At 38.3% G+C, this 21,699-nt stretch overlaps 1 protein-coding gene across 3 annotated transcripts in view; it reads right to left on the minus strand.

Moving 5' to 3' along the window:
• The window catches only part of ARHGAP32 (Rho GTPase activating protein 32), a 232,498-nt gene that overhangs the window by 131,925 nt on the left and 78,874 nt on the right, over positions 1-21,699 (minus strand). Inside the window, exon 1 of one of the 3 annotated variants that reach the window (XM_060180175.1) lies at positions 11,249-11,577. The exons of 1 other annotated variant lie outside the window; for it this stretch is intronic. In XM_060180175.1, coding sequence (XP_060036158.1) covers positions 11,249-11,355 — 107 coding nt within the window. In that variant the 5' untranslated portion in view covers positions 11,356-11,577. Of the gene's footprint in view, positions 1-11,248; positions 11,578-21,699 lie in introns of those variants that run through there. One more of the 3 variants, XM_007539507.3, reaches the window with a different exon arrangement.

Consider the following 21,699-nt stretch of genomic DNA (forward strand, 5'->3'; position numbering starts at 1 on the left):
TAACTAATATAGAAATTAAACCTAAGCCTACTCCAGCATCAAATAGTGAATTCTCTCAAACATTTAAGAAAAATATAAGAACAATTTTACATAGAATCTTCCAGATAATAAAAATAAAAAAGAGAACTTCCCAACTTATATTATGAGACCAGGACAACCTTTATAACACAATCTGGCAAAGATAATACTAGGGAGAAAATTACAGGTTAATAACACAAACAAAACTGCAAACTTTCTAAACAAAATATTGACAACCCAAATCCACCAGTACTTTGAAAGAATAGACAGCAAAGTAAGCACACATCACTTCAAAATGCAAGCTGTTCTAACTTTCTAAAATCAATTCTTATAACTGACTACATAATTACTATGGAAATAAAGAGACACATACCACTCCAATAGGTTAAATGAGAAAAGCTGCTGAAGATTACTGAAACGCGCAGACAGCTAATATCATACTTGATGGTGAGATGTCACATGGTCAGTAAGATCATAAACAAGTCAAAAATATTTTTGACTTCACACAGCACTTCAATCTTAATTTTTTAGAGGCAAGCCAAAGAAATGATAAGTATATTATTTAGAAAGACAAAAATAAAATCCTCATCAAAGTGGACATGATGTGTACTGGTGTATATATACTGAGACATCAGTATATATAAATGGGTTTACACATCTATATAAAAGTCTTCCCTAAATATACCCTAATGAATCATGGATCTTATTAGATGCAAGTTTATATCTTAATAAAAGTGTGAAATAAGTTTATTGGCAAATTTTACACATGACATTAAAAGGTATAAATTATGTTTATACAGTTTATGTCATGTAATAATGAATCAATTCCATAAAAACTTTACTCATTTGATTCTTTTGTCCTATGCTTTTTAAATTATGAACAAATTGTGGACACTATTTTTATCATCTGGCTACAACCCTCACTAAAAATTGACTTAAATGTGTGGGGGCTGGGAGAAGATTCAGCCAGTGAAACACACACTTTACTATGCTCGAGAATCTGGGATCAAGTCCCCAGACTCCACATGGGGTCAGTGCTGTAGTGTCTCTACACCCCTTTCCTTCTTTCCTTTTTTTATTTGGAGGAGGGTAGATTGATGGTTTACATTAAATATAGTTATTGATACATGAGTTAAATGACTCCGTTTTCTGCAAAACAGTCACTTTCCTCCATTGTCATTCCCTAGGACCTGAAACCCCTTCTCCCTCCCCACAGAGTCTTTTACTTCAGTGCAATCCACCAATCCATCCTCTTTCTGTTTCTAATTTCCTTCCCACCTCTCCCCCTCTCAATCTCCTTCCCACTTTGACTTTCTCCACTTCTATCTTAAAGAGAAAAAAGAAAAGAGTAAGTGCAATTGGATCCCAAATAGTAATAATAGTAATAATGATTTCTCACACATAATCACTTTATACTGTGGTGAGATTCTTGTTCAGAACTTATGCATTATTGAATTTGACAGTGTTGAAATTTCATAAAGAAATCCAAGTGACACACTGCCCAGGAATTGCTCCTCAGGGACTGCTTACTCCCTCCTATAACTTGTCTTAATCCCTGAAATAAATGCCAAGAATCAATAGAACTTAACCTCTTCTTTTTATTCTCCTCATCTTTATTTTTGTCTCTGTCTGGTTCTTTGTCAAGTTTGCTTCTTGGGTGGGTGACACCTGTAGACAATCAGCTACTCTCTCCATGGTTTACAGCAGCACTACTTGTAAAAACTCCCATTGGAAGCAACCCAAATGTATATGTTGGTAAATATACACAATGAGACACTCACTATTCAGCTATAAGAAATGACAACGTCTCTTTTGCTACAATTTGGATGTAATTTGAAGAAATCATGTTAAGTGAGATAATCCAGAAGAAGGATGAGTACTGGATGATCTCACTCATAGGTGGGACTGAGAAAACAAAGAAAGAAAAACTACAGGGTGAAACTTAAGACTAGTTGTGGTCTATTGCAACAGACCCAAGGTCTCTGAAGCAGACAGGAAGAGTGTTGGAAACCAAGTGTCCTATGGTGAAGAAAGATATCAGTTGGTGGTAGGTGTGGTGTGCAGACACCTATCACGGCAAGATAAACTACATGTTACAACTGTCTTGTAAATCATTATTCCCCCCCCTAAAGTGATTTAAATTAAATTAAAATTTTAAGTTATTAAAATTAAGGGGAGGGGGTATGGCACACCTAGTTGAACACACACGTTACCAAACACAAGGACCTGAGTTTGAGCTTCTGCTCCTCACCTGCAAGGAAGACATTCCCTATCCAAAGAAAAAGAAATAAGGAAGGAAGGAAGGAAGGAAGGAAGGAAGGAAGGAAGGAAGGAAGGAAGGAAGGAAGGGAGGGAGGAGGGAAAGAAAAAGAGAAAGAAAGAAAGAAAAAGAAAAGGTCACTGGAAGCAGTGAATTTGTAGTGCCCATACCCCAAGCTCCAGCAATAATCCTGGTGGTAATTTTTAAAGTGTGTGTGTGTGTGTGTGCGTGTGTGTGTAATAATTAAGTCTTTCATGATCTGTGCATATATTCACTGCAGAAAAATCAAAGGGGGGGCATCTATTCCGTGTGTTTATGTGTGTGCGTGTGCGTGTGTGTGTAATAATTAAGTCTTTCATGATCTGTTCATATATTCATCTCAGACAAATCAAAAAAGGGGGCGGCATCTATTCCCTGATATGTGTATGTCTATCTGTGGCAGACTGTGTTCCAATCCCACTGGAAAGAACAGCAATGCATCTCTATGGTGGTTATTTTAGTGTTCTCTTTATCTTACCCGCTGCTGAAGATATGAAAATGAAGCTACAAAGAGTACATATATCTGTGTGTCTATAGATGTGACTGTGTGTATCAACTATGATGCCCCTACCTGTTATCATAGGGTAAACATATTTTCCTACATACTCCGTAATGACTGGCTTATATAAACAATTAAGAACATAATATAATACTCTCAGATTCCTTTCCCAAAAATAAAGAAACCAAATTTTCAGTATTAATGCAATCAGACATTGATGCTGAAACAGAAGAGGCTAACGTCACTGGGATTGAGTTTTGGCCACTTTCAACTGAAAAAAAAAATGGAATACTCTAATTCGTAATAGGTACAGCATTTTATCATGCAAAAATATTTTTAAAAGGTAAATAGGATAAATCACCTGTTTCCTGAAACTAAACTTCAGACGCCTTTTATGAATACTATGAATATATCTATATGTCATATATTAAAGGCTATATACACAAAGTATTAAAGCAGTCTGTAACATGCTAATCTTCCTGTAAAAAAATGAAAGTTTCACTCTTCCATTATCACCTCATTTTTTATATAAAAAGTGTCATGTCTATAAAATGTATCATTTTCAAATATTTCCTGAAAGAACTTATCAGTTCGTAGAGCACCTTTGAGTGTTTTCAAAGCTGCACAATATTCTACTCTATAGTCTATGGAGTATTTAGCCACTTCCCCACTGACAGATACTTAAATTAATTTCCAACCACTTGATATTACAAAGAGTCTAACATTAAGCCTGTACATACTTAATTTCTACTAAATACCAATGTAGCTGTTAAATTTCCAAACTAAAAATAATTATTTTTATACATCCCTCCATTTTTTCTAGTTTGTGCTTCATCTACTTTAATTTCCATATACACTGAAAGAGGTTAGTTACTGTTGAATATCCAAGAAGAATTTTGACTGTTTTTCTCAGGTTATCATTTGTCCTTACTTTTTATGATACATATATTTCATATTTTATAGTATTGAATGAATTTCATAGTCTTTTCTGGATTTTGAATTTTTTAAGTCATAGCTCAAAGTGCCCTCCTAATGCAACCTTTTTTTTTTTTTCAATTTTCCCATATTTTCTTTCAAAATTTTTATGGCTTCGTTTAATACACTTGATCTCTGGCCATTTGAAATTTACCCTTGGGATGAGGGGTGCTCCAATTTTATTTTCCATAAATATACAGCCACTTCCCCCACAAAGTACTTACTGACTAGTACATCTTGTCCTCTCTGATTTTTTGATAATCATCTTTATGGTATCTAAGACTTTCTGCGTTTCAGGGGTACGTCTAAGTTTTGCGTTTCATTATGCTTTCTATCCGTGTACCAATGCCATTCAATTTTAATTATTCAGAATTTATATCTGGTGGCATTAGATTTTAATCCACGACCTTTGACCTTTTTATATTCAAGCTATGAATAAGGTATATCTTTATCACTGCTTACAAATTGCTTTTATTTCTTTCAGTAATATTTAACACTGTATACAAGTCTTTGAGTTCCATAAGTTCATTTCTGGGCATTTTTACTTCGATTATATTTTTCACCCAATTATGCCTAACAGATATGTTGATTAGTAGCCATGTTTGGAAACAGGAAAACTGAAATGCATTGACTAATGCCATCACTCCAGGCAAGTTAAAATATTTTCTCCAATATAGCTCAGTTGGGAGAGTGTTAGACTGAAGACCCCACTTTCTAAGCTACCAGTGACACTGAAACAGACCATTCTTACCTCTCCCAGATATGCACTAGACAGGGTAATAAACACCAACAGTCTGCTTAACCAAATACTGCCTTTAGAAGTTTCTTCTCAAAAGCAAAAGAAACAAACAAGAAAACCACCAGTGGACTTCCAAATAAAGACCCCATTTATGTGTAGAAAAAGATTCTCCTCCAAAAACTCTGAAAGGTCATTAGGCTAAATAAAGGGAAATTAATCCGTAACAGTATGTTATAGGTCGCAGTAAGTCACAGATCTTAATAATCTTCTGGAAAATAAGAATCACATGGACCATACTGACAAGAAAAGCAAATGAAAAAAAAAAATGGGTTCAAAGAAGCTACACACACACACACCTACTTTTCTCCACAAGAAAAGAGAAAATGTCCAGGGAAAATTAATAAAAGCTGCAAACTATTCTGCAAAGAAGTTTAGCAATAGATCAAGACAAGGGCCCTGAGTGTACGTACTGGCTCTTAAGAAGAGCAATGTGGGGGCAGTATACTTTGTGAGACTATTAAAGGGAACACAGGAAAAGGCAAAGAATAGCAGATACTTAGTTTAATGTTTTAAATATGAATATAAAACAAAAATCAAGTCAGAACAAAAGAATATGTATATTCAATGAATAAAGCTGCAAAGCAAAAAAAAAATAGTTGCAAAACTGAAGTATAGTAACCTGAATCTATTACCATATATTATATGCCATTTACGTTATCTCTATGTATGAAGGAAAAAAAAAAAACCTTTAAAACAGACTTCTCTAGTCGAATTTGGAAACTGAAAGAATATGAAACTAGTGACCTAGAAAACAAGTCTAAGAAAAGTTTCAAATCTCAAAATAAAAATGTGAAGAGAAATGCATCATGAAAGACAAGTAAAGTATTAAATGGGTTTTACATGTAGAAAATTATCTCAGATAAAAGATAATTTTTTTTAATATAGTAAATAACAATAAAAAGTCTTTCCTGTGGCCTGGGAGGTGGTTCAGTGGATTAAGCATTGTACTTTCAAGTATGAGGTCCTAAGATCAATCCCCAGCAGCACATGTACCACAGTTCTTCTGGCCATTTCCCTCCTCCTATCTTTCTCATTAATTAGCACATCCTCATCCCAACTAGAGCAAGTTTAAGTACTTGCGTTGTCTTTCTCTGTCTCCCTCTCTATGAGTCCAGAGCAGGGGAGCCCTGGTAACAACAAAAACAGTCAGAGTTCAAGCTATTTGAACACACAAACAAATGAGAACATGTAACTCAAAGAACTTACTAATAAGCACAATCATCAAGAAAATACTTTAGGGAAGCTGGGATACTACAATGGTTATGCAGAAGATTTTCAAACCTGAGGCCATGAGGTCCCAGGTTCAATCCCCAGCACCACTATAAAGCCAGAGCTGGGGTATCTTTATGTATCTTTCCCTCTAACTCTAAAATAAATTTAATTTTAAAAATGAAAATACTTGAATTTTTTTTTAAAGGAAAGTGGCTGTATTACATTTACAGAGTTTGCAGTGTTTCAGAGGTTTTCATTCACTAAGTTTAATCATAGAATTAAGGGAGTTTAATGTCTAAGTTAAATGCATAGCTTAAAAATTAGGTTTTTAATGTTCTAATAGTCCATAAACAACTTAATAACCAGGAACTCTTAGACAATTTTATAGTTTCTATGCTCTAATGCCCTTCTTGAACATCAAAAAAAAAAAAAAAAAAAGTCACAGACAGATACAAGAAAGGCTCACCTTGGATTCCATCCCAGAGTTTAATTACTGAAATACCAAGGAAGTCTTGTAGTAGCATGCCTCATGGTTAAGACAGATTCATCTCACAGATTACAAAGATAACCTAATGGGTAGACTACAGGACTGCATAACATTTTCTGAGATAAAAGAATGTTTACAGAAGTCGGGCAGTAGCGCAGTGGGTTAAGCGCAAGGACCGAAGGAAGGATCCTGGTTCGAGGCCCCGGCTCCTCACCTGCAGGGGAGTCGCTTCACAAGCAGTGAAGCAGGTCTGCAGGTGTCTATCTTTCTCTCCCCCTCTCGGTCTTCCACCCCTCTCTCCATTTCTCTCTGTTCTATCCAACGATGATGACATCAAGAACAACAATAATAACTACAACAATAAAACAACAAGGGCAACAAAAGGGAATAAATATTTTTAAAAAGAATGTTCAGATTTTGTTAATTACAACTAAATTTATTGTTTTTGTCATAGTGATAAAACATATGTGGAGATAAAGTTACAGCTAACATTGGAAAAACATTTTAGGTGCTAAGCTACACTCTAGACCACACAGTCAAAGTTATAGAGTAATATAAATATTGTTTTCTTGCAAACTACACATATTTTCCACATAATACATAATATAATATTTTTAACTTTTTATCTTTATTTATTGCATAGAGACAGTCAGAAATCAAGAGGGAAGGGGGAGATCAAGGGAGAGAGACAAAAAGACACATGCAGCCCTGCTTCACCACTCCTGAAGCTTTCCTCCTGTAGGTGGGGATCTGGGGCTTGAACCCAGGTCCTTGTGCTCTGTAACATGTGTGCTCAACCAGGTACCACCTGACCCCATAATATAGTATTATATGTAAACTATCTGTGAAGACTAACATAAAATAAAATAGAACTAGGTATGATATTGGCAAATATGCCAGTGGTTGTTAATGCTACCTCACAGGTTCGTAAAAACTGGCTGGGACTTCCAAAATCAAGAATTTCTGAAGAAAACAGCAAAGCAGCCATGCCACAGTACTAAAAGTATAGAGTTGGGAAATAACTTTATGAAGTTCTAGGGGAATTTACCTATTAAGTAATCACCTAGATCTGAAAGAAAATCAAGAACCTAAGAGAAATACAAACCAGTGGTCCAGGAGGTGGTGCAGTAGATAAAGCACGGGACTCTCAAGCATGAGGTCTTGAGTTCAATCCCCGGCAGCACATGTACCAGAGTGATGTCTGGCTCTTTCTCCTCCTATGTTTCTCATTAATAAATAAAAATTAAAAAACAGAAATACAAAACCATATTCTGAGTGTTACCAACTTAAACTGCCCAATACCTTCTAGCTCATGACACCACTGCAAGTAAGGCAGAAAATGAATAAAACAGTCAGCCAGCCAACTAATTAAGTGCAGACAAAGTCATATGATTCTATAAGCAGTACGATATTCCAAAAATTTAAGTACACTATATCACCTTTATAATATTCCAAGTATATGTCATATTTGTCAGACTGCATATGTCTCTAGTGTGTTATTAGAGAAGTCTCAACATTCTATGATAAATATTCTATCCTCAAATGTAAAAGAGCTAGACTCTCTCATGATCATTGCTAATAATCCTAGGTATATTAGACACATTTTCAAAAGGTTGCATGACTATGCATCTCATTTTTTACATTGGCTGCATGATCTGCACATCAAATTTTCCTCAAGAAAAAAATACCTGAACTATGGTTTCACATCTTTTTAAAAAGTTACTGCTTAAAAGAAAAAAAAATAGAAGATATATCAGATTTTTCTAAAGCTAATTTTTCACATTCACTTTCAATATCAGTTACACCTGTGTTCAAATTCTGCTCTACACTGTACTGGCAATGTCTAAGGATTTTCGGGGCCATAATTTCCTCATCTGGAAAATGAAAAAAATAATATCCCTTTATAGGATTGATACACAGATAACTAATATATTACACATATACATATAGTCTACAACATTTAGCATGTAAAAACTCCTACTTTTCTTTTTTTTTAAATATTTATTTATTTATTCCCTTTTGTTTCCCTAGTTGTTTTATTGCTGTAGTTATTATTGTTGTTGATGTGGTCGATGTTGGATAGGACAGAGAGAAATGCAGAGAGGAGGGAAAGACAGAGAGGGGGAGAGAAAGATAGACACCTGCAGACCTGCTTCACCGCCTGTGAAACAACTCCCCTGCAGGTGGGGAGCCGGGGGTTCGAACCGGGATTCTTTTGCGTTTTGTGCCACCTGCGCTTAACCCGCTGCGCTACCGCCCAACTCCCCCTACTTTTCTTTCTTAAAGAATTAAAATAGGTTTTTCCAAAGCAATAAAAAATTTCATTCTCAAAAAAAAAAAAAGAATTAAAATAGGACTGGGAGATATCTCCCCTAGCACAGCACATGCCTAACATATGTGAGGCTCTGGGCTAGAGTGCTAGCACCACAGGGAAGTACCATGGACAGCACCCATGGTCAGGGGTGCTAAGGTGTCTCTGTCTCTCATGCTCTCTAAATCAAAAAAATGTGGAAGGCCCTGAATTTGTTGCTGAGCACTGCAATAAAAAATCATTTAATGTTTCACATTTCTGTTTTTTCCTTTTCTACTTTTGTTCCCCCCTTTCATTTACAGAAGTTTTGCTTTCTGAGGATTATTCAACTCTGAGGATCTCTAAAAAATTCTAGTTTACAAACTATTTTACCAAAGTGCCATAGCAGATATTTGATATTAAGCTTCAGATTACAAACCTGAACTTAAAAGAGAGAGATTTATGAGTCTGTAGTAAAGTCTGAACTTTGATATACAACTTCCTACAGTCATAGAATGCAAGAAAAGTATCCTTTCCTCCAATCAAGTTCAAAATAGAATGACATTCCAAAAGCTACTGGATTAAAAAAAAAAAAAGGAAAAGGGAAAAAAAAAAACCTTTCTGTGAGTACTTCCTCAAGACAAATGACAATTGGAGGTACCAGAAACCTACATTCTAGGTGTGGTATCACTTTATTTTCTTAGCCAGAGTGCCTCAAAGGATGGCTTAACATATATTAGCATAGATCTTAAAGTAAAGCATGAAACTTGTTCTATTTTTTAATTATCAGGCTTATTTTAGAAAATCAGATCTCATGTACAACACTGAATCTACTATTTGGTTTTTTCCCCCAATGTTACAGCTGCAACTCCTACTATTCAACCTTTTACCTCTGACACCCACACACATATTTTTTTTCCTGCTAGGCACTTCAGCTGGAATGCTGCCTTGAGTGTTATGAAAGCATTCTGCTGCCACATTTCCACATGTCTTCCTGCTGAATAGGTGAGAAGCACTACATGTAACCTGGCCTTACTCTGATCTCTTTGTTTAACTTATAAATAAAATAAGATCAAATCTCAAAGACATAGCTGGTTTGGGAGAGCCATGATGATAAGTAGATAATGCAAAATCACTGTAAATGGGACGAATGCCCCATGGTACCAATGTTTCCCAAAACAATGCACACACCCTCTCAGTTTCTCAGGATGATAATGCTGCCATACACTCTGGGGAAAAGAAAGGCTCAATCTTACACAAACTAACTTTCAAATTTAACTATCACAAGGAAATTCCAGACAAGCTCCTGTTACCTAAGAAGTAAATCAAGAATCATGGTACCAAAGCTACTGCACCAAAGTCCAAGATATTTCCTACATTGACAAATACTCCTATGCCTTCCACAATTTTAATAACAGGTCAATTTTAACACAAATAAAATATGTATTCCTACTAGTTGTCTGAGAGGCAGTCATCATTTTTAAAACTAGGGTAAAATCAATAAAACTTGAGAGAAAAGTGATTTATTCAAGAAAAGAATGGCTTAACAAAATTCTGTGAATAAGAAAGCTGAAACTAAAAAAGGACTCCACATGCTAATAAATGTTCATTTTCACATTCTGAATCCTTATTTAAAATTTAAAACATAACTATGGTTCATTTGAACCACTGATTATCAAATTTAGTTTGTGTGATCAAATATTCCTAATAACTAAACCTTGAAGTCATTTAATCTATACTTTAAAGACAAAATCTGTAGATAAAGGAATCTTTTAACTCAAGACAAGGAGACTCTTTTTGAACTTTAAACATAAAGATAAGATCTAATGAAAATAACTACCCATTGGTAAAATTATAAAAGATCTTTAATTACTCGTGTGGGTGGCAGTGTTAATGTGCATAGCAAACTTAAGAGATTTTTTTTTTAATTCCACAACAAGAATGAATTTGCTAATCCTGTTTTTTAAAAAAAGTCAGAATACAGACTCCTAAAATACCTGTAGGCAAAGTCCACTGTTTCCATAAGCTGACAAGACCACTTAAAGTCCAGCACAGTCCAGAGGCACTAAAAATTAATTACAAAACTATAACTAGAGATTCAAAATCAAGAAGGATTGACAAAGAGGAAAGAGGTGTGTGATACAAGGTGAAAGACAAGAGTAAAGCTCTAGGCCATGAAATAATTGCTTTGTATTTTAAAATATTTCCTACACATGAATAAGGCAACAAAAGCAGACAGACAGACAGACACACACACACACACACACACACACACGAAAAGAGGAAGAAAAATCCACTCCATTCAAACTCAGAGATCAAATATATGAAATATAAATCAAACACAGGAAGAAGGGGTAGTTCATTATGAGTCTCCACTTGAAATTCCTGAAATGCTACTACAAAACCTGTCTAACACCTTTTCTGACTAGTGTTCGAACAAGTCATTTAGGTGGTGTTTTACAAGTAAAGGGCAAGTTGTGGAATGAAGAATATTATATACAACTAGAAACCTGTTCTCTTCGGCTCTAAACCTCTCCCCAAAGAAAATAAAGTTTTACTGAGGAAAAGATGGAAACAGAACAGAGGGAAAAGAGGTGTAGGGAGACCAGGTGGACCAGGTGGACAGAGGGACCAGGCCTAGAAATGAGGAAACTGAATTCTATAATTACCTGAAATTTTCTCCATCTTCACTGTCGGTCACCTGGACTGATCCTTCAGCATCCAACCAAAAGACACTGTCATCTCCTGAAGTGCTACTCTCACTCTCAGTCTCCATCCTATATTCAAAGCATTGAAACCTCAAGGCATGGAGGGAAAGCACACCAGTGTTCGTCCAGGCTGCTCAGCTCTCTGCACGCTCAGGTGTGTGGCTGATATGCAGTGATATGTGATCATGCCTGGCCACGGTCTATTACACACTCGCTTAATTACAGTAGGGGCAAAGACAGGAAGTCACAGACGGCACACTCACTGCGTCTGACTGCTACACCTGTGACACCCAGACCCTCCCACTGCCCTAGGCTCTGTGACCTACATTGCCCAACACAGAAACCCAAATGAAGGCAATTTTTCACAGACTGTATTTAATAGCTTCTTTGGGATTTCTCACCATTCCCAGCTAGCATGCTTAAAATGGGTTTTCAGAATGCAAGCCCTCCTTATTTCTGTCCTCTGGCTATTCCAGAATAAGTAACAGAAAGGGAAAAATGGCTGACAACAGAGGTGAGCTCCCAGGCTAAACACAAAGACAGGCACAGTTAGAGATTACAGTTTAGGATGCTGACCTGTTCAACTTCATGAGTCCCAACATGGCATGCATCTTTCCTCACTTTCAGTAGTAACCATCATACACCTCTTCTCAAGTACCCAAAGAGAAACATAATAGCCAGGCTTGCCCATGGTGTTTTAAAGAAAAAAGAAAAAACAAAGCATCATACGTTCAAAGACTCTAAAAATTACACCATATAAAAGCACAAACATACATTCTAACATATAATTTAAACTGTAGATACGACTGGTAACAAAAAAAAATGACTTGCTAGGAAATTAGTGCAAAGCATAGTATCTGTGACACCAGCTACAAAACAACTGTCACTTAGAAAGCAGTCATGTTGGTACCAATTACTGATAGGTCAGCTATCCGTGGGCATGAGACAACCATGAGCACCTCTCCTCAGCAAGAACAAACTCCTGGGTATTGGTTTTTCTTCTTTCCTTCCTTCCTTTCTTCCTTTTTTCCCCCCTTTCCTTCCTTTCTTTCGGATTTGTTTACTTAGGAAAGAGAGAGAGAGAGACGGAGAGAGAAAGAAAGAGAGAGATGGAGGAACACACCAGAGTATCTGTTACATGTCATCCCTGGGAATGAACACCACACCTCATGCTTGAGAGTCTAACACTTTATCCACTGCACCACCTTCCAGACCACAAGTCCTGATACCCAATTGTATCTGAACAGATTTTTAAAAGCAATGTTAATAAAGGCACCATCTGGGATATTCTAAAATTTCCATATATGAAAATCAAAGAAATGGGGTCTGGGTGGTAGTTCACCTAGTAGACCATGCACAAGGTCCCAGGTTCAAGACCCCAGTCCCCACTTGCACAGTAGAAATTTCAATAGTGGTTAAGAGGTTTTGCATGTGTTTCTCCTCTGCCTTTCTCTTTCTCCTACTCTCCCACCCATTCTATTTCTATCTCATACTATCTATAAAAAAATTAAAAGAGGGGGCTGGGTGGTGGCACATCTGGTTGAGTACACATGTTACAATGTGCAAGGACCAGGGTTCGAGCCCGCCCCTGGTCCCCATTTGCAGAGGAAAAGCTTTGCAAGTGCTGAAGCAGTATTGCAGGTGTCTCTCTGTCTCTCTCCCTCTCTATTTCCCCCTCCCCTCTCAATTTCTGGCTATCTCTATCCAATAAATAAATAAATAAAGATAATAAAAAATTAAATAAAATAAAAAGGAAAGGAAAGGAAAGGAAATAAATGACCACTGGAATGCTTGAGTCATGCAGGCACCAAATTCCAGCAATATCCCTTGTGGCAGGAAGGGAGGGAGCAAAGAGCTGAAGATTCCAGCCAACATTTTTTACACAGTGCTCTTCTCCTGTCTGCAAAACTACAACTTATATAATGTCACTATTTAATCTACTGCTTTTAAAATGTATATAGTTTTAGTCTACTGGCTGTGGTCACTAAAAATAGTCCTGCCAGAAACCGAAACTTATTGCCAAGTTTGAGAATAGATTTAGAAACCAAACTGGTCTTAACGACAGCTAATTAGAAAAAGCAACTCGCACAAAGGTATCTTGTAAACTGGTTTAATAATTTCTCAAGACAGATTCATAGCAATTCTTGGCCCAATTGTTTGAAAAAGTAAAAGATCATAAGATCTTTCTATACCATCTTTCTATAACCATACAATTATCTTCCAATGATTCTGAAGAGATATTAAATTTATCTCTTCTTCGTATCATCCATTAAGATAATTTCCAATGGATCAAAGGCATAAACATAGAAAATAAAACCACAGGCTGGCAATATAGCTCATTTGGGTAGTGTGCTGCTTGCCATGTGTGCAGTCCATCCACCATATTGGAGAAAGCTTTGGTCACTTTCTATCTCTATCTTAAAAACAACAACAAGAGGGGGGCAGGTGAAGGAGTACCTGGTTAAGCACACACATTACAATGTGCAAGGATCCAGGTTCAACCCCTGGTTTCTACCTGCAGGAGGAAAGCTACAAGAGTGAAGCAGGGCTGCAGGTGTCTCTCTGTCTCTCTGTGTCCCCTCTCAATTTATCTCTGACACTATCCAATAATAAATAAAATATATATAAAGAAACAACAATAATAATACAAGAAAAGAAATTAATAGAAAGCCTTCATTATTGGGGAAAGTGCAAAGTACATAACTTTTTTTTCCCCTTTAGTTGCCCTTGTTTATCATTGCTGTTGTTATTGTTCTTGTTATTGCTGTCGTTGTTGTTGGATAGGACAGAGAGAAATCGAGAATCGAGAGAGGACAGGAAGATAGAGAGGGGAGAGAAAGATAGACAACTATAGACCTGCTTCACCACCTGGGAAGCAAACCTCCTGCAGGTGGGGAGCCCGGGGCTTGAACCAGGATCCTTATGCTGCTCCATGTGCTTTGCGCCATGTGCGTTTAACCCACTGCACCACCGCCTGGCTCCCTAGTAGATAACTTTTAACAAGGCCAGAATCTAGGAGAGGCTGATACATTTTACTAAATATAAACCATTAAATCTTCTGCAGCAGATACAAAAAAAAAGACAAAAAAATAAGGGTACATTATTTGAGGAAAAAATTGAAACATACACAACAGATTAATTTCCTTCTATAAAAAGTACCAACAAATCTTTAAAACACAGTGCCCTAAAAAGACATATAAGCAAAAAAAAAAAAAAAAAAAAACGGAAATAGAAGAATAAAAGTATTTAAGGTCACTTCAAATAGCAATGCAAAAGGCATAAGATACTCTTTTTTTTTTCTTTTTTTCTGGTCACTACTTCAGCATTGCCACTCCAGGTTGATGGGTTTTGGAGATAAAGGAAGTGGGGTGGGGCCAAGCTGGAACCTGGGTCCCCAGAGTGACAGAGAAGGCTCACTAACCAGGTGATCTATTTTGCTGGCTCATAAGAAAACATTTTTGGGGGCTGGGTGGTGGTGCACCTGGTTGAGTGCACATGTTACAGTGCACAAGGACCCGGGTTCGAGCCCCCGGTCCCCACCTGCAGGGGGAAAGCTTTGCGAGTGGTGAAGCAAGTCTGCAGGTGTCTCTCTGTCTCTCTCCCTCTCTGTCTCCCCTCCTCCTCTCAATATCTGTCTGTCTCTATCCAATAAATAAAAGATGATAAAATTTAAAAAAAAAACGTTTTTTAAATTTTTTATTTATTTATTATTGGTTAGAGGCAGAGAGAAATCGAGAAGGAGCAGAACACAGGGAAAAAGAGAAACAGAGACACCTGCAGCCCTGCTTCACCACTTATGAAGACTTCCCCCTGCAGGTGGGGACCAGGGGCTTGAACCTGGGTTTTGTGCACGATGATGTGAGAGTTTAACCAAGTGTGCCACTGTTGAACCCCCATAAGGAAGCATATTTTATTACCAAATACACAAATATTCCCAAAGTTTTCAGAAACAAATAAAACAGGAGAATAAATATCTACTGCTGACGGAAATAAAAACAGATACAACCTCTACACAGGACCAGTTGGGGAAATCTGTCAAAATTCAGAATGTGTATCTGTTTGGCCCTGCAATTCCATTTGTAATAAAGTATGCTACTTATCCATGTAAAAGATGAACAGAAATAGCCTTTAAGATAAACTGTTACAACAAAATATAGTAGCAAAAATCCCACTTGCTCAAAACAGAAAATTACATCATGTAGTAGCGATAAAAAGAAATGCTATGCAGTTTAGAACATGAGAAGCACACGGCAGGGCTACCAGTTATTATATGGGGCAAACCTGACAGCACACTATTAAGGCAAAGGAGAAAAGAGGTACAAGTATCAGCTGACAGAGATGAGCTACTGCCACTCACATTTTTACGGATGAAAGAAGCACTGAAGCAACCAGTGGCACAGCTATATACGAGATACTGGGTACTGTACAGCAAACCCTAACAAAAGGACTTTTCAAAGTTAACCCAATTACAAATAATGTGATGATAACATTAACCATTCATTGTCTTTTTGGACCCTAAGACAGCAGGAACCTCACATCTCCACTATGAAGCCTATACAGTCCTGGAACCTTAGGGTAGGGCCCACTTTCCCGCATGCCTCTCCCAATCCATATCAAATAATATTGCATCTGCCGATCGCAACCTAATCAACGCAACGATTGCCACCCCAACATGCTTCAGCTCAGACTGTGTCCAGAGACTTCAGGTGTGGAATGACAACCCTTCAGCTTCATTACTCGGATGAGACCCTTTTCATAGTATTCTCTAATTCCATCCCAGGTGGATCACTTTCTAACAAAGTCCCAAAACCTAGATATAGACCAGGTTCTGTGAGAGAGAGCGTGTGTTCACACGTATCCATAATCTAGGGCAAAATATATACCTGAAAGCATAAGTACACTAGAGTTTGAGGTGAGTACCCCCCCCCCCAACACTTCCTCTCCACTATTCCAAGCTTTGAGTCCATGATTGCTCAACAATTGCTTTGGCTTTGTATGTTAACTCTCTTTTCAGCCACCAGGTTCCAGATGCCATCAGGATGCCGGCCAGGCTTCCCTAGACTGAAGACCCCACCAATGTGTCCTGGAGCTCCGCTTCCCCAGAGACCCACCCTACTAGGGAAAGAGAGAAGGCAGACTGGGAGTATGGACCGACCAGTCAACGTCCATGTTCAGCAGGGGAAGCAATTACAGAAGCCAGACCTTCTACCTTCTGCAACCCACAAGGACCCTGGGTCCATGCTCCCAGAGGGATAGAGAGTGGAAAAGCTATCAGGGGAGGGGATGGGATATGGAGATTGGGTGGTGGGAATTGTGTGGAGTTGTACCCCTCCTACCCTATGGTTTTGTTAATTTATCCTTTCTTAAATAAAAAATAAATTTAAAAAAAAAGAAAAGAAAGAAGCACTGAATACATATGTACAGAGTATCTACATGACAATGACTGAGTCATTATCACCAAGAGGAAAAGCTGATAGCTAGAGAAGACTTTTTAAACTCTATTGTATACAAATAACTAAGAAAAGAAATCTAACTTTAATTATGGAGAGGAGGGGACACAAAGAGAAGTAGAGTACCACTCTATTACTAAACAGCATAAGCAATGCTGGGGATCGAACGTGAGACCTCATGTTTGAGAGTCCAACACTTTATCCACTGTGCCATCTCCTGGGCCAGAGTATCATCTTCTATATCTCTGTAAAAAAATTGTATAATTTAATATTAAGTATCCAGGTATTTTGTCCAAACAATTCCAAGTCCTTTAATGTGCTTTCACAATCCTATTACTTTTCCTTTTAAACATTTACTTTGTTATTTCATTATCATGGTTACTTTACCTTCCTTCCTCTCAAGGTCATTCAAATATCAAAATGTGAACTGTAAGCAGTATTTTATCAATAATTCTGAGGACACTCTGACTTATAAGAGATCACTCAGGAAATCTTGTTTTCTAGCCCTGCAGCTATTCCTGACTCCTTCCTCCCCAAACAGCTCTACTGTAGGGAGCCTACTGTCCCCCCCAAACCTGCACATACTCTAAAGACCTTCCTTGATTTAGTCACACAGGCTCAACTCTCAGTAGAGATTCCATAAGCCGGTCAGTGGAGGTGGGTCTGCAGGCAGAGCACATGCTGTGCATGTGTGAGGCCCTGGGTTCAATTGTTGGTATCATATAACAGAGCAGTGCTCTGGTCTTCCTCCCCGGCCTCTACCCCATAAAATACATAAACCTGAGAGGAATAAACAGCTCACCTGGATAGTGTGCTGCTTTGCCACGTGAATGAGGTCCCAGTTCAAGCAGGCCCCCACTGAAGGAAACTTCTGTGCTATGGTCGGAGTCTCTCTCTTTCTCCCTCTCTCTCTCTCCCTCTCCCTCTCCCTCTCCCTCTCCCTCTCTCACTCTCTCTCTCTGACCCTCTATCTTAAAAAAGTAAATCTTTAAAAAATTTCAGTTTCAAAATCATGTTATCTGTTCCCCCTTCAACAGCTAGTGAAAATCTCACAGACACAAAAATTAATAAACAACAGGAAGGGGAGGGAAAGAGGAAAGGAACAAAGCAGCAGAGTCAGTCACTGAAGTCACCAGAAGTATGGTGAGAGGCTTCACATTCTTCAAGTGCACAAGAGGACTTTAACCCTTTGTTCTGACTGGCTTAAACCCTGAGCAAGCTCTACTTCCTAACATACTCCTGTAGAGCATATCTGACCTAAACCACAGAGCATGTCTGACATACGCCACAGGAGCCAACATCATAGGCACTTATCAGTTCAAGAGACTAAAGGTGAGGAAGATGAGGAGCCCCTAATCCCACTGCAGCAATGGGGAATGCATTCTTAGCAAGTCTATGAATCCCACATTGGAATGTATTTATTTTCAAAGTAGACATTCTTAAAACACTTGATTTCTAGTACCAACAATAAAGTATTAACAGCAAATAAATACCCAGCACTTACTTTAAGTGCCAAGCTTGTGCTACATAGGGCCCTTTAAAATTAATTACATAATTCTACAACCATCTGATGAGACAGAAACCACTAAGATTCTCATATAAGAGGTGAAAAAAACTCAGGTGTAACATAAAATCTTGTCCCACATTCGTCATGCCATAAATTTGCATTAAAAATACATTTTAAAAATCAGCCTAGGATCTAACTATGTTGAATGATATTTCCATGGGAAGTATGTGGCTTTCACACGACCCACACTCTGCCCATGAGCCTACTTCTGTTTTGTCGACTGGGGGATGAGGGAGACAACGATACAGGTAAACCTGCATTCACTCCTATATACCATCCCGACATTATCTACTCACAACCTTGGCACTGCTCACAGACATACTGTCTTTTAAGCACCTCCCCACACATTTGGGTGGAAGGTGAAAGAGAGGCACAGTTACGAGATGACATAGCAAAACAGCAGAAGAGCTATAAGAAGTTGTAAGTTCATTTCAGTCCTCCCCTGCGGGGCCCTCTTTCCCGCGCACTTCCCTCCGTCCCTCCCCCCACCCTCTCAGACACACACACACACACACACACACACACACAAAATGTGAGAAATGCTTTGATCAAATCTTTTCAGTAGGAACTGGGAAGACAGTGCAGCAGCAGTACTCAGGACTTCCATGTAAGGGACCCCAGGTCTGACCCCTGGGAACAGTAGTAGCCAGAACTGAGCAGCACTCTGATAAACAAGCAAGTAAAAAAATAAAATGGGCTATATAAACAGCACATGGCAAATGGTCAAAAGGTCAGCAAATGACTCCTGAATTAGCAGCAAGCTTTGTCCCTATAATTCATCACAACTATGAGTCTAAATATAGGCCTACTAGTAGACACGTGAAAATTATGTATTCTAAACACAAATAATGAATGTTTAGGTGTATTGTGGGAGTGTGCATGAAATAGTTGTATTCATAAGCTAGGATCTTTTAAAATATTTCCAATTTTCCTCCAAATGTAAAAAACACAATGCAAAGTTTTATTTATTTTTAGATAAGAGACATAAATAGATGGGAGGGGGAGATAAAGAGAGGGAAAGAGACAAGTGCAACATTGCTTTCTTGTTGAGTTAGGTGGGTTTCCTGTAGACAGGGTTGTGTTTTCTGATCCGTCTTCCTACTCTGTGCCTTTTAATAGGCGAATTCAGGCCACTGCCATTTATTGAAATCAAAGATTGAAGATATTTTAACGCCATTCTTGTAGCGTTTTAGAGTGTTCTGACAGATGGCATATTTATGGTGGCTGGCTGTCTAGAAGAGACCTTTCAGAACTTCTTTCAGGGCAGGCTTGGTGATAGCTGATTCTTTCAAGTGTTATTTGTCTGAGAAGGTTTTTATGCCTCCTTCTAGTCTGAATGAAAGACTAGCAGGATACAGTAGTCTTGGTTGAAAGCCTTTCCCATTGAGCACTCGATAGATACCTTCCCATTCTCTTCTGGCCTTTGGTGTTTGTGTGGAGAAGTCTGCTGCTAATCTTACGGGTTTTCCTCTGTAGGTGACTCTGTTTTTCTCTTGCAGCCTTCAAGATCCTTTCTTTATCCATATTCCTTTCCATTCTAAATATGATGTGTCTTGCTGTCTTTAAGTCTGGGTTAATTTTGTTTGGGACCCTCTGGGATTCTTGAACCTTTATGCCTTTTATATTGTCTAGACTAGAGAAGTTCTCAGCTATTATGTCCTGAAGAATGCTTTCTTCCCCTCCCTCTCTTTCTTCCTCTGGTAAGCCAATAATGTGTATATTATTTCGTTTGAAGTCATCCCATAGGTGGTCTATGTTGTTTTCTTCAGCATCTCTAATCTCTTTTTGAGATCTCTTACTTCTTTTTTAGTTGTCTCTAATTCGTCCTCAATCTTGCTAATTCTGTCTTCAGCCTCATTTATTCTATTCTCTCTGCCCTCTACTGTTTTCTGGAGTTCATCTTTATTACCCTGTTCTGATACTGTTTTAGCTTGTTCAGCTAGCTGTGTTCTTAGCTCAGCTATTTCAGCTTTCAGCTCTCTAATAACCTTAAGATAATTAGTGTTTTCCTCCAGGGTCTCACTTGTTTTTTCTGCAATTCTGATGACAATTCTTTCAAACTCTTTACTCACTCCTGTGGTTATTTCTTTAACTAATATTTGAATGCTGACTTCATTATTTTGTGCTTCAACCTTTGGGGGGCTTTTAGCTGGAATCTTCTCCTGGTTTTTTTCTCCAATAATTCTTCTTGTTGGTTCAACCATTTTATATAGTATGTTATGAGGTCCCTCTTTCAAATTACTGATCACTCTTTCCTGGATTGACTTGTGTCTAAGTAAGTAATTAAAGGGTTCACAGTTGTGGAAATTGACAGTTGTTTCCATATTATTTTAATCCCTGAGTTGGAGTTCAGTGGCTTAAAAACCTCTTTTGTTCTTTCTGTTCTTCCTTGTAGGCTAAGAGAGACTGAGGGCTTTTAAACTATAAGTAGGCTTCTTAGCTTAATCACTGACTCTTGACCAAGAGATAAAGCAGGGTGGGGCAGAGATAATCCAGTGGTTACGCAAAGAGACTTTCACAGCCCTACCGCTAGGCCATGGAGGTATATAGATCTTCTCCTGAGTTTCTTCATCAGTTCTCTGTCCCCTGGTGTCAGCACATGGCCTCCCTGACGCTGCTTCAGATTCTGAGGGCAGTAGCAATGGAGACTCAAAGTTGCATTTGGTGAGTCTCAGGGAAATCCTCTCCTCCCTTCAGCTGTCCCCTTGTTGGTGAAACATACTGGAGGTGGTATCTCAACTGGTAAACTGCCAGACTGTTACCAACCACTTAATCTCTCCCTGGGCTCCTCTCTGTCCATGAGCCACATGTTTGCACTCACCGGAAATTTGGTAGGTTCCTGAAGTTGTTCTGGTCTTGTCTTGTTGCGGTCCCAGGTGGTCTCCTTTGGTATTCCTAGCTGACCCTATAGAGCTTTTTTTTTTTAACTTTTTTATTTATTCCCTTTTGTTGCCCTTGTTTTATTGTTATAGTAATTATTAATGTCATTGTTGGATAGGACAGAGAGAAATGGAGAGAGGAGGGGAAGATAAGAGAGGGGGAGAAAAAGACACCTGCAGACCTGCTTCACCGCCTGTGAAGGGACTCCCCTACAGGTGGGGAGCCGGGGGCTCAAACTGGGATCCCTATGCTAATCCTTGCTTGCGCCACTTGTGCTTAACCCGCTGCGCTACCACCTGACTCCCCCCTAGAGCTTTTTTTATATTGTCTTTATTTTTATTTTTAAAGGATTTTTTATATATTTATTTATTCCCTTTTGTTGCCCTTGTTTGTTTTATTGTTGTAGTTATAATTGTTGATGTTATTGATTGACAGAGAGAGATGGGGAAGATAGAGAGGGAGAGAGAAAGACAGACACCTGTAGACCTGCTTCACTGCTTGTGAAGCGACTCCCC

The sequence above is a fragment of the Erinaceus europaeus genome, chromosome 20 (genome assembly GCF_950295315.1).
Source record: "Erinaceus europaeus chromosome 20, mEriEur2.1, whole genome shotgun sequence".
NCBI lineage: Eukaryota > Metazoa > Chordata > Mammalia > Eulipotyphla > Erinaceidae > Erinaceus > Erinaceus europaeus.